The sequence below is a fragment of the Talpa occidentalis genome, unplaced genomic scaffold (assembly GCF_014898055.3).
Source record: "Talpa occidentalis isolate TD23 unplaced genomic scaffold, MPIMG_talOcc4v2.1 talOcc4.17, whole genome shotgun sequence".
Lineage (NCBI taxonomy): Eukaryota > Metazoa > Chordata > Mammalia > Eulipotyphla > Talpidae > Talpa > Talpa occidentalis.
Window position 1 is genome coordinate 6,948,886 of NW_023601754.1, and position 11,664 is coordinate 6,960,549.

An 11,664-nucleotide genomic window follows, 5' to 3' on the forward strand; every position below is an offset into this window, starting at 1 on the left:
CCCCCCCAGGACTTCTCTGAGGCCCACCCCTGCTGCCCTGGATGGGATCCCCCGGGCACTTTCCCGTCATAGTATCCACTGCGGGGAGAAATGTGTTGGCAGGGATCTTCCATTAATGTTTTTTGAGCTCACTGGACTGTAGGCTTCATAAAGGCTGTGGCTTCACTGTTAAGTCTTGTCACCTAGTATCCTCAGTACCTGCCCCCAACATGTTTTTTTCAATAAAGAATGAACAGTTGCACCCCTTAGTCTTTCCTGATGCTCTATAAAGGTGCCCCATACTCCTACCCGACCCCCACCCATGGCCTCTCTCCTCAGGGGTGGGGTCTGTTGCTGTATGGGAGAGATAGGCCACTATAGTCAAACATGACAACTTCAGACCTTGGGGACCCTTATCATTAGAATACAATTTCACAGAATACAATTTCACCCCCATATCAGTGTCTGAGTTGCCCACACGATCAGTTAACTCATGGACAAAAAATAACCCTATAGGCTAAAAGAAAAAGACATTGGAGAAGCACAGACATTTCTTTTTTTTTTTTTTTTTTTTTTTTTTTTTTATAGAGGCATGTTTTCTTTCTTTCTTTCTTTCTTTGTTTGTTTGTTTGTTTATACATGCACTGGGTACAGTCAGAAGCGCGGGAGGGTGAGAGAATTCACCAGAGCCAGAGCGGGGAGCTGAGCAGGCAGAAGGACCGAAGTACACTGCTGAGGGGAGCAGCCGGCGGCAGGAGAGGTCTGCGCGCCATGCGGGACCCTCCTCCGGTGGCCGGGAAGCAGCCGGGGATCGAACCGGCGCCGCAGAGGCCGCGGGCAGCTTCGCAACCCAGCGCTCAACCGCTGCGCCACCGGGGAGGCCCCAGACATTTCTTTTTTAAGATTTATTTATTTATACATCAATAACTTGGGGACAGGCCAGAGGTGTAGGGGGTGAGAGGATTCACCAGAGACAGAGTAGGGAGCAGAACAGGTGGATCAACTGAAATACACTGCTGAGGGGAGCAGCGGGCAAGGCAGGAGAGGTCTGCTGCCCCATGTGGGTAGCTCCCTGGCCGGGGATCAGAATTGTGCTGCAGTGGCTGGGATAGCTTCATAGTGCTGCAACTTAACCCCTTGTGCCACTAGGGAGGCCCAAAGCACAGACATTTCAAAAGAAAACAACAGGGCCTCCCTGGTGGCCTAGGGTTAAGTCTCAGCGCTACCACCTCCACTGCCTGAGTCACTAGCAAATTCTTATTGGCTATAGGCTAAGAGGGGTGTGGACCAGGGGCACTGAGTTCTCTGCATGTGGACCTGCCCATGGACCTGCCCTAGTAGCCCATGGGCTACTAGGCTTCCTCATTGCAGAGTGACTATGAGGAAGTAGAAGCAGTCACAAAGCCCAGATTGAAGAAGGAGTGGGGAGGCACTGGTCTCATTTTTGGGTAGGAGAAGTTTCAAAGCAATACAGGACCATATTCATATCACATTAGATATTTGGAACAAAGAAGATATAAATGGTCTAATAGCAGGAAGGTTATAATTGAGAATGAATTAGTAAACTGGAAAAATCAAATTAAGGAATCTCCCAAAAGACAAGATAAAAAAGGAAAAAAGAGAAAAGAGATATACAGAATAGAAGCAGAAGTTCTAATATCTATATAGTAGGAATCCCAGAAAAATAATGAAATAAAGATGGAGGGAAAGTATGAACTTCAGAAACATTATGCCAAATCTAAGACACAAAGGTTTCCTATTATATGATTTCATTTGTAAGAAATATCTATAAATGGAAAATCTGTCAAGGCAAAAAGCATAGCTGTGGTTGGGGGTGGGAGGACAAGGGAATGGGAGGTAAATGCTTCATGGGTGAAAGGGTTTCCTTTCAGGGTGGCTTAAATGTTTTAGAATTAGATAGAAATGGTAGTTGCATGACACTGACAGTGCTAGATGCCACTGAATTGTTCGCTAACATCAAATTTTGTTTTTGGGGTTTTTTTGGCATGTGAATTTTAACTTCAATACAAAGAAAGTGTTAAAATGATGGGTGTTATCTGGGCCTCCCTGGTGGCACAAGGGGTTAAGCACAGCACTGTGAAGCTGTCTGCAGCCACTGCAGCATGAGTTCGATACCTGGCCATGGAGGTGACCCACATGGCACAGCAGGCCTCTCTTGTCTCACCTGCTGCTCCCCTCAACAGTGCATTTCAGTCAATCCACCTGTTCTGCTCCCCACTCTGTCTCTGGTGAATCCTCTCACCTCCTGTCCCACACCTTTGGCCTGCACCCCTGCTCTTGTATGCATAAATAAATAAATCTTAAACAGCAACAACAAATAGATCACCACCAAGAAAAAAATCCAAGGATGTGAACAACTTAAGTAGGGCCTCTCTGGTGGTGCAAGGGGTTAAGACGCAGCCTGTGAAGCTGTCCGCAGCCTCTGCAGCATGAGTTTGATCCCGGGCCAGGGAGCAACCCACATGGCACAGCAGACCTCTCCTGCCTTGCCCACTGCTCCCCTCAGCAGTGTACTTTGGTCGATCTGCCTGTTCTGTTCCCCACTCTGTCTCTGGTGACTCCTCTTACCCTCTACCCCCACACTTCTGGCCTGTACCCCAGCTCTTGTATGCCTAAATAATTTTTTTTAAAGATTTATTTATTTATGCATATAAGAGCTGGGGTACAGGCCAGAAGTGTGGGAGGTGAGAGGATTCACCAGAGACAGAGTAGGCAACAGAACAGGCAGATTGACCGAAGTACACTGCTGAGGGGAGTAGTGGGCGAGTCAGGAGAGGTCTGCTGCGCCATGTGGGTTGCTTCCTGGCCGGCCAAGAATCGAACTCGTGCTGCAGTGGCTGCGGATTGCTTCATAGTTTGCATCTTAACCCTTGCGCCACCAGGGAGGCCCCATAAATAAATAAAATCTTAAAAAAAAAAAAGAAAAAGAAAGTAATTAGCTCGATCTAGTGCCCACACATGTAGTTCTACATACAACAAAGCTGCTTCTATTCTGATGGGTAACAAGGAACAAATTCACCTTCCTGTGTAAAAGAAATAAAATTCTTGACAAAATGTATAAATTAATGGCTTTCATCACCAGACAATAGGCAGTACAGTACTGTGATCCCAGATGAAAGGGAAACAAATGAGGTGACCCTTATGGTTGTACTAGTTTATTATCTAGAGTTAATTTCCACACCACAGTGTGGGAATGGGAAGAGCAGGGAGGATCCTAATCAGAACCCAGTGATCTGGCTGAGTTGGGGGAGGGAGGGCCTTTGGGAGGCCAAAGAAGCTAGCATATGGACATCATGAGGCATTCTAGGGAGAACAGGAACAAGCCGGTCCACAAGTGGCTTAGAAAGCTGGGATAGGACACTTCCTTGGAGTTTATGGATATACAACTAGGCCATAAGAACAGGATAAGATACACAACCATACTAGTCATTAAATAAACTTTGTATTGAAGAAAAAAATTCATACAGAAAAGCTCACATACTGTAAGTATATACAGCTTGATGAATGAACACACCCAGCACCCAGATCAAGAGATGGCTCCTTCCCCACAACCCAGAAGCCCCTTCTCATGTCCTCCTTCCAGTCACTAGTTCTCCCAAGGAGAACCCTAGACTGACTTGTAACGTAGATCAGTTTTGCCAGTTTCCATATTTTATGTAAATGGAGAACATGATATGTATTATTTTGTGCCTGACTTCTTTTACTCAACAGTAGTTTTGGGAAATTCTTCCAAGGTGTAATTGTACTTTGTTCTTTTTTTTTTTTTTTTAGAGATTTATTTATTTATACATGCAAGAACTGGGTACAGGCCAGAGTTGTGGGGGTGTGTGTGAGAGGATTCACCAGAGACAGAGTGGGGAACAGAACAGGTGGATCTACTGAAATACACTGCTGAGGGGAGCAGCAGGTGAGACAGGAAAGGTCTGCTGCACCATGTGGGTAGCTCCCTGGCTGGCTGGGGATTGAACTTGTGCTGCAGTGGCTGCTGATAGCTTCATAGTGCTGAGACTTTTAACTCCTTGCACCACCAGGGAGGCCCTATATGGGCATGATTTATAACACAGTCTTTTTTTTTTTAGCAACTTCGAGTCCTGCGTAAAGAACTGAGACCTGGTTCTGGCCCACCCTTGTGGACTGGGAGAGGTAAGTGCCCAAAGGTGAAGGTCTGCCAAAGCTAAGCACATGGCACCACTTTTCTTTTCTTTTCTTTTTTTTTTTTTTTTGTAAAGATTTATTTTTATTTATACAAGCACTGGGTACAGTCAGAAGCGCGGGAGGGTGAGAGAATTCACCAGAGCCAGAGTGGGGAGCAGAGCAGGCAGAAGGACCGAAGTACACTGCTGAGGGGAGCAGCGGGTGGCAGGAGAGGTCTGCGCACCATGTGGGACCCTCCTCCGGCTGCGGGCAGCTTCGCAACCCAGCGCTCAACCGCTGCGCCACCGGGGATACCCTCCTTTTCTTTTCTTTTCAAGTTACTTTTTCTTTTTACAACTTAATTTTTCCTTTCATTGAAAAACCAGCTTCAGAAAAAAAAAAATCAGGACACTTTTAGAAAAATCTAAAATCATTGCAAATTTTCTTGATATTTCCAAACAAGTTACTGTTTATTCTATAAATGGTAGGAGCTTCTTAAACAAATGAACAAAAAATTAAAACATCCAGAGAGAGGCTGGGAACCCACATTGTCACACCCCACGATGGGATGGCACTGAAACCCTTTGTAGTCTTCCGTGGGCTCAGGTTTCAGCAGAAGAGTATAGTAAGATGCTCCTGCCCTTCCTGAGAGAGACAAGGCTGCAAGTGAATGGCAACCATTCGCCTTGAGTAGCTGAGGCCAGACAATAGGACCCCTCAGCAGCCGACAGCCTCTTGAGTCCAGGCCCAGTCCCTTCCCACAGAGAAGAAAGGACACTCGTGCATGGTTATGTACCCAAAATATTTATTCCGAGCAATTGCTTGTGCTTGGATGAGAAGGGAGACTGTGATACTTTGTCACAGTGGCCTTTGGGGGACAAGCCAGGTCACCAGAGTCACAGGTTGATGACTAAGCAGGTGGCAGCAGCTATGAGGCCTAGAACGAGGTATGGGGAGGCTATTGAGGCTTTTGAGAGCTCCTTGGTTGGCCACTTGGTCACCTGCAGGTGAGTGGCCAGGTGTTCACTTTGAGACTGAGTTAGGAAGTGGGAGTGGCAGGCCCTGTCCACCTGCCTGTCTGGAAACTCATCTTCCACAGGACTCTCCTCACTGTTTTCCTCTCTTACCTGGGGGTGAGAGTCAGTGTCAGTGGCTCCCACCGCACTCCCACAGCACCGCCTCACCTGCTCAGAATAATAAAGCATCTTTTTGCCCAGCCCAGCATACCCGTTCCACCTGTCCAAAGACTCGCAGCAGGTTCCCTCGGAGAACACCTTGAAGCTCTTCCTCGCTCCAGCCACGCCTCAGCAACTCCGCTATCAGAACCGGGTACGTGGACACGTCCTGCAGCCCCTTGGGGAACCTGTGAGGCCACAAGCCAGCCAGCTTTGGGACCTCAGCCCTGGTTGTGTTCTAGGGCCTACTATCGCACCAGCCTCAGTCGCAGGAGAAATTGCAGGCCATATTCCTGAGGCTACTGGATGCAATGTGGGAAGTTCCTGGAAACTAGGCTTCTGCAGCATCTGCCTACTGAGCAGAGGATGAGCCTATAACAGTTCTACAGGACTGGGAGGAGAGCATGGGCCGAGGAACACTACCTGGGGGAGGGGAGGATGTAAGGCACGTGGGCCACCAGAGGGAGAGGAGCACCAGGAAACAGGCCTTGGGAGTAGGGAGATGTCAGGGGGGCTGGAAGACCAGTCTGTGTTCAGGGATTGGAGGATGGAGAGGACCATGGGATGGAGAATGGAGACTAAAAGTCTCTCTACTGCATCCCAGCCCAGCCCAATCCCAGAGAAACACTCACCGGCCAGACCCGTCATAACTTGCACCAATCCCGATGAACTCAGATCCAATGACTGTCCTGATGTGGTCAAAGTGATCTAGGGGGTGGAGGTGACTGTGGGCAGTACTAGGCTGGGCATAGGCCCTGAGACTGGTCTGGGGAAGCTCTGCAACTTCAGGCCATAGCAGCTGACGTCACAGAGGTCCAGGCCACTTGTGAGTTCTGAAGTGGCTATAGGCTGGACACTGGACTTAGAGTGGACCTCAGAGCCTCCCCTTTGAACTTTTACCTGCCCAGGAGTCACCTTTTTTCTGGCTTCCTTGAGAACCCAGTCTGGGCTCTCCCTGTCCCGTTCAGAGATGTGGGGGTGAGAGACTTAAGGACTCAGAACAAAAGTGAGACTCAGAGGCTAACCAGTTGCCTCCCCCAAACCCATCAGTATTGACTGTGGCCCCAGACCTGGGTAGCAGTGAAGAGCTGTGTCTGTTGCCCCTGGATTTTTAGGACCCCTGCCCCACTGCACAACTGGTGTGGATTATAGGACTGCCCCGAGGGCCCAGGTGGCCACAGGATCTCACCTGCCACGGTGGACACATTAGCAAACAGGTTGCAATGTAGCACCCCTATGGACAGCGTCACCATCACGATGCCACCGTTCTTCTTCTACAGGGATAAACACACGGACACTCAGTCTGGCCTGATGGCTTGTGCCTGTGCCCTGGGCATCCTGTGAGGCCAGTGCTCAGTCTTAGATTCAGGGCTTGGGAGGGACTTCACTCTTTGCTTCTGTGGGCCCTCAGGTGGAACTAATTTGCCTTGGAGTTTCAAAGATGTACAGGGTTAATCCTCCTTGGGTCCAAGGCTAAGTGAGGCCTGGATTAGTAATCTCGTTCAGGGTCAAGAATCTTTGGAGGAAGCACGCCCAGGCCTGCCTTTGAGGGTAAGGGTGGTCACTCACCAGAAGTTGCAGGGTGTCATCAGGAACATTCAGCAAATTGTCACACATAGCCCTGGCAGCTGAGTGGGAGAAGATCACAGGAGCCTTCGATACTGTCAGGACCCGCTGCACCAAGGTGTCCGATGCGTACGACAAGTCTACCATCATGCCCAGGCGGTTCATTTCCCTTATCACCTTCTGCGGCACAGTGTATTTTGGGGGGAGAGGGAGGGCTCTGGGATGCATGTGGGTGCACCTATCTGTAGGGTGGGGTGGTGGTGGAACAGGAATCCTCACCTCACCAAAGCTTGTCAGCCCGACGACGTTGGTGTAGAAGGGGTGTTTAAATTTGGTGGCACTCTCTGCCCTGCAGGACAGCCGTGGGAGGACAGTCTCATGGTCCATACCTGGGCCATCTAGGTTCTGGGGTCCTTGCAGTGCCTCTGCTTATCTATCCATCCCTCCTCTACATTAGGGTGAGGACTGAGCAGGCTGTTTACTCGGCATGTGAGGGACTTGCTGGGGGCCCAACTGACTTCTGTGAACCTGGCTGTCCTCACCTCTCTGCCAGTTTCCCACCATGCTTTCCACCATCCCCTCTGGCCAGCACTGTGCTCACCAGGGCGTGCTGCAGGAGAAGGTGAGTGTCAGGTAGCGCACACCTAGCTGATAGAAACTTCGCAGCAGAGAGAGGCTGTTGTCCAGAGAGTGCCCTCCCTCCACGCCAATGAGGCAGGCCAGCTTTTGGGTTTTTTTCAGACCTGGAAAAGGGTGGGTAATCAAGTGGTCAGGGTCCAGGGCCAGCACCACTACTATGAGCCCTTGACTATTCCCACTCTCTCCACCGCACCATGCTCCTCGCCTGCTGACCTTCAACTGAGGTCACAAGCTCCAGCTCAGGGTAGGAGGCGCACATGCGATGGATGAGGTCTATCTGCTCCAGGGTGAGGAGCACGGCATCCCGGTCCTGCGTCTGGCAGGGGGCGTAGGCTGACCAGAACTGTGAGCAGGCCAGAGGGTCTAGGATGAGATCAGGGAGGTCTCCAGTGCCCTTGGCCTGTCAATCTTCCGCAACCCCAAGGTACCTATTTGGATCAGTGGTCCGGAGTGAGGCACTGCATGATCCCACTACCTTGTTTACTACTAAGCTTTGTGCCAGCAGCCAGGTTGTGGAAAGAGTCGCCTGCTATTTACCCATGTGCTATGTGAATGGCCCAAGGCCAATGTGGCATCTGTGCTCCCTGCAGCAGTCCCACACTCACCAGGGATTTTCTGTCACTTTCTGTGTGTCTCCACAGCACATGAGCACCCATGTGGCAGGCCCAGTGCCAGCAGTCACATGAGGGTACATTGCATGTCCTATGCCTAGTCACCCGAGTTCTGTCTACCTGAGTTTCTGAGGTCCCCACATGCCCCAGCAGCCATGTTGTGGTATCCTGTGGTACCTGGGCACCCACGAGGCCATCCTTAAGCTTGTCCAGGCTGGTCTGGCCACGACTGAAATTGTGCAGGTTAACAGCATGTAGCCTGTTCTGGAAAAGCTGCCTCAGGAGCAGGGGCAGGTGATTATGGCTTAAGGGGTGGGAGGTGTCAAGACAAGGTTAGAGTAGGGGTACAAGCCAATAGCTTGGGCCTGTCCTGACCCACCCACTAATCTCCAAGTCACACAATCAGTAAGAGCTCCCGAGGCCCAGCTTGGAGGGGGGCGTTCCATCAGAAACAGGGTAATGGAAGGGCACGCATAGGTGATGGAACCTTCTTACTAGCCCCTTATGCTAGGACCGGCTTCCCTGCCCAGGGATAAACTCACTCCCCACTAGCCCCCACACCGCACCCACTCACCCTTCCACCAGGGGGAAATTCTGCATCAGGGCCCGTGCTCGCTCCCGCAGACCGGGGGCTTTGGGGATACCCGGCGTGGTAGGGGCGCTGGAGATGACTGAGGGGCTCGGGGTGCCGGCTACTGGCGGCCGCAGCAGGGACAGCAGGAGGAGCAGATGCAGCGGCGGCCGGCTGCAGAGCGCTGGAGGCCCCATGCCGCGCGGGGCTGGGCAGGATCAGTACAGGAGTCTGAAGGGTCAGGGAGGGGCAGATGGGGATATTGGGGTTCCGACCGTCGAGTTAGGGGGCCTATTGGCGCTGCCTCGCGAAGGAGGGCGGGAGTCGCGGGAAGCCAGGTCGCTCCGGGAGTCGTGCCGCGCGGCCGCGAGGGGGCGACGGACTCCTCCAGCCTCAGCGAGGGGCCCCGCGGCCGCGCCGCTCTCTGGGGAGCCCAGGAGCGGCCCACCCGGGCCCCTCCCCGGCTTCCAGAACCGCCCGTACTCCTCCTCGACTCGCAGAGCCACAGACTGGGGGGCGGGGGGGGGGGCTTGGGGAGCGGGACGGCTAGTGGGGAACTGGGAGGAGCCCGGACAGGTGGCAGTCCTGCGGGGTTTTAGCTTCAGGCAGTAGCAGAGCCCCGGATCCTTCTCGAAGCTTCTACCTTCTAGGAACTTCCATCTCTTTCCATTTTTTCCTAAACGGACCCTGGGCCGCATCAGTTCAGGCTGGAAAGATCTGAAATGGGACTAAGAGTGGTTCTTTTTTTTTTTTTTTTAAAGATTTATTTATTTATTCATTTATTTATGCATGCACTGGGTACAGTCAGAAGCGCGGGAGGGTGAGAGAATTCACCAGAGCCAGAGCGGGGAGCAGAGCAGGCAGAAGGACCGAAGGACACTGCTGAGGGGAGCAGCGGGTGGCAGGAGAGGTCTGCGCGCCATGTGGGACCCTCCTCCGGTGGCCGGGGAGCAGCCGGGGATCGAACCGGCGCTGCAGAGGCTGCGGGCAGCTTCGCAACCCTGCGCTCAACCGCTGCGCCACAGGGGAGGCCTTAAGAGTGGTTCTTAATCCATCCAAAAGGAGTCAGGAAAGGAAAAAAAAAAACAGGTGAAACGAGTAGAAAGCACTATTAGAACTTTTTGAGTAACTGTGCAGAGCCTAGTCCATTTGGAGTCCATGGCAAGAGGAAAAATGTGTGTGTATAAGATTTATTTAGGGTACAAGATCTGAGGTGAAGGCCAGAGGGGTGTGTATGGTGGGGTGGGAGGTGAGAGGATTCACCAGAGACAGAGTGGGGAACAGAACAGGCAGATAGGCCCAAGTACACTGCTGAGGGGAGCAGCGGGTGAGTCAGGAGAGGTCTGCTGCGCCATGTGGGTAGCTCCCTGGCAGGCTGGGGATGGAACTCATGCTGCAGTGGCTGCGGACTGCTTCAAAGGTTGCATCTTTACCCCTTGTGCCACCTTGGAGGCCTCCTCTATATATTTTATTTATTTATTTATTTATTTATTTATTAGTTTGTTTGTTTGTTTATACATGCACTGGGTACAGTCAGAAGCACGGGAGGGTGAGAGAATTCACCAGAGCCAGAGCGGGGAGCAGAGCAGGCAGAAGGACCGAAGTACACTGCTGAGGGGAGCAGCGGGCGGCAGAAGAGGTCTGCGCGCCATGCGGGACCCTCCTCTGGTGGCCGGGGAGCAGCCGGGGATCAAACCGGTGCCGCAGAGGCCGGGGCAGCTTCACAACCCAGCGCTCAACCGCTGCGCTCAACCGCTGCGCCACCGGGGAGGCCCTCCTCTATATATTTTAAAATGTACTTTGTAATGGTCAACTTTTCCAGAACATTACACAACATAAAAGTTGAAAATATTAAGGAGCTGAAAAGTGGATGCATTAAAATTTGCATTAGTTTATGTTTCCATATTTTATTTACACCTGTCAGACTTTATTATAATTTTCCTAGCATAATTTTATTTTCTACATTTCCATATTTATTTAGAAGTAATATTGCCTATAACATTCTATAAATTTCAGGTGCATCATTAAAAATCCACACATGTATACACACATTAATTTCACCAGTGAAAATTCAGTTCTATTCTTCATCATATAACTGACCCCTTTTGTCCACTTACCTGCTCTCCTTACTTTCATGGCTTTATTTTATTTTATTATTATTACCTTTTTTGAAAGATTTATTTATTTATTTATTCATTTTTCTTAAGAGCTGGGGTATAGGCCAGAGGTGCGGGTGGTGGTTGGGGGATGAGAGGATTCACCAGAGACAGAGTGGGGAACAGAACAGGCAGACTGACCAAAATACACTGCTGAGGGGAACAGCGGGCGAGTCAGGAGAGGTTTGCTGTGCCATGTGGGTTGCTCACTGGCTGGCAGGGGATTGAATTCGTGCTGCAGAGGCTGCAGATTGCTTTACAGTGCTGTGCTTAACCCCTTGCACCACCAGGGAGGCCCAAGATTTATTTATTTTTATACAAGAGCTGGGGTACGGGCCAGAGGTGCAGGAGGGTGAGAGGATTCACCAGAGACAGAGCGGGGAGTAGAATAGGCAGACTGACTGAAATACACTGCTGAGGGCCTCCCCGGTGGCGCAGCGGTTGAGCACTGGGTTGCGAAGCTGCCCGCAGCCTCTGCGGCGCTGGTTCGATTCCCGGCTGCTCCCCGGCCACCAGAGGAGGGTCCCACATGGCGCGCAGACCTCTCCTGCCGCCCGCTGCTACCCTCCGCAGTGTGCTTCGGTCCTTCTGCCTGCTCTGCTCCCCGCTCTGGCTCTGGTGAATTCTCTCACCCTCCCGCGCTTCTGACTGTACCCAGTGCTTGTATAAACAAAACAAACGAACAAACAAATAAATAAATAAAACATGCCTCTATTAAAAAAAAAAAAGAAATACACTGCTGAGGAGAGCATTGGGCACGACAGGAGAGGTCTGCCGCGCCATGTGGGAATCTCCCTAGCCTGCTAGGAATC

The 11,664-nt window shown here is 51.3% G+C and overlaps 1 protein-coding gene across 1 annotated transcript; it reads right to left on the minus strand.

Moving 5' to 3' along the window:
- Positions 1–4,935: 4,935 nt before the first annotated feature.
- On the minus strand, positions 4,936–8,893 carry DPEP3 (dipeptidase 3). Its single transcript, XM_037515945.2, has 10 exons — positions 8,700–8,893; positions 8,303–8,429; positions 7,728–7,857; positions 7,477–7,618; positions 7,155–7,224; positions 6,879–7,055; positions 6,499–6,583; positions 5,942–6,017; positions 5,362–5,497; positions 4,936–5,261 (listed from the first exon to the last, which is right to left on the minus strand). The coding sequence occupies exons 1-10, from the start codon at positions 8,891–8,893 to the stop codon at positions 5,031–5,033; spliced, it is 1,368 nt and encodes a 455-aa protein (XP_037371842.2). The 3' UTR covers positions 4,936–5,030.
- Between the last annotated feature and the right edge of the window lie 2,771 nt (positions 8,894–11,664).

Bases quoted from the DNA above. Each gene is read 5' to 3' on its own strand.
- DPEP3 (XM_037515945.2), bottom strand. From the start codon at position 8,893: ATGGGGCCTCCAGCGCTCTGCAGCCGGCCGCCGCTGCATCTGCTCCTC. The intron at 8,430-8,699 runs GTGAGTGGGTGC...CCACCCCTTAAG, and splicing joins AATTTCCCCCTGGTGGAAGG to CCATAATCACCTGCCCCTGC. The intron at 7,619-7,727 runs GTCAGCAGGCGA...ACCCTTTTCCAG, and splicing joins GCTTGTGACCTCAGTTGAAG to GTCTGAAAAAAACCCAAAAG.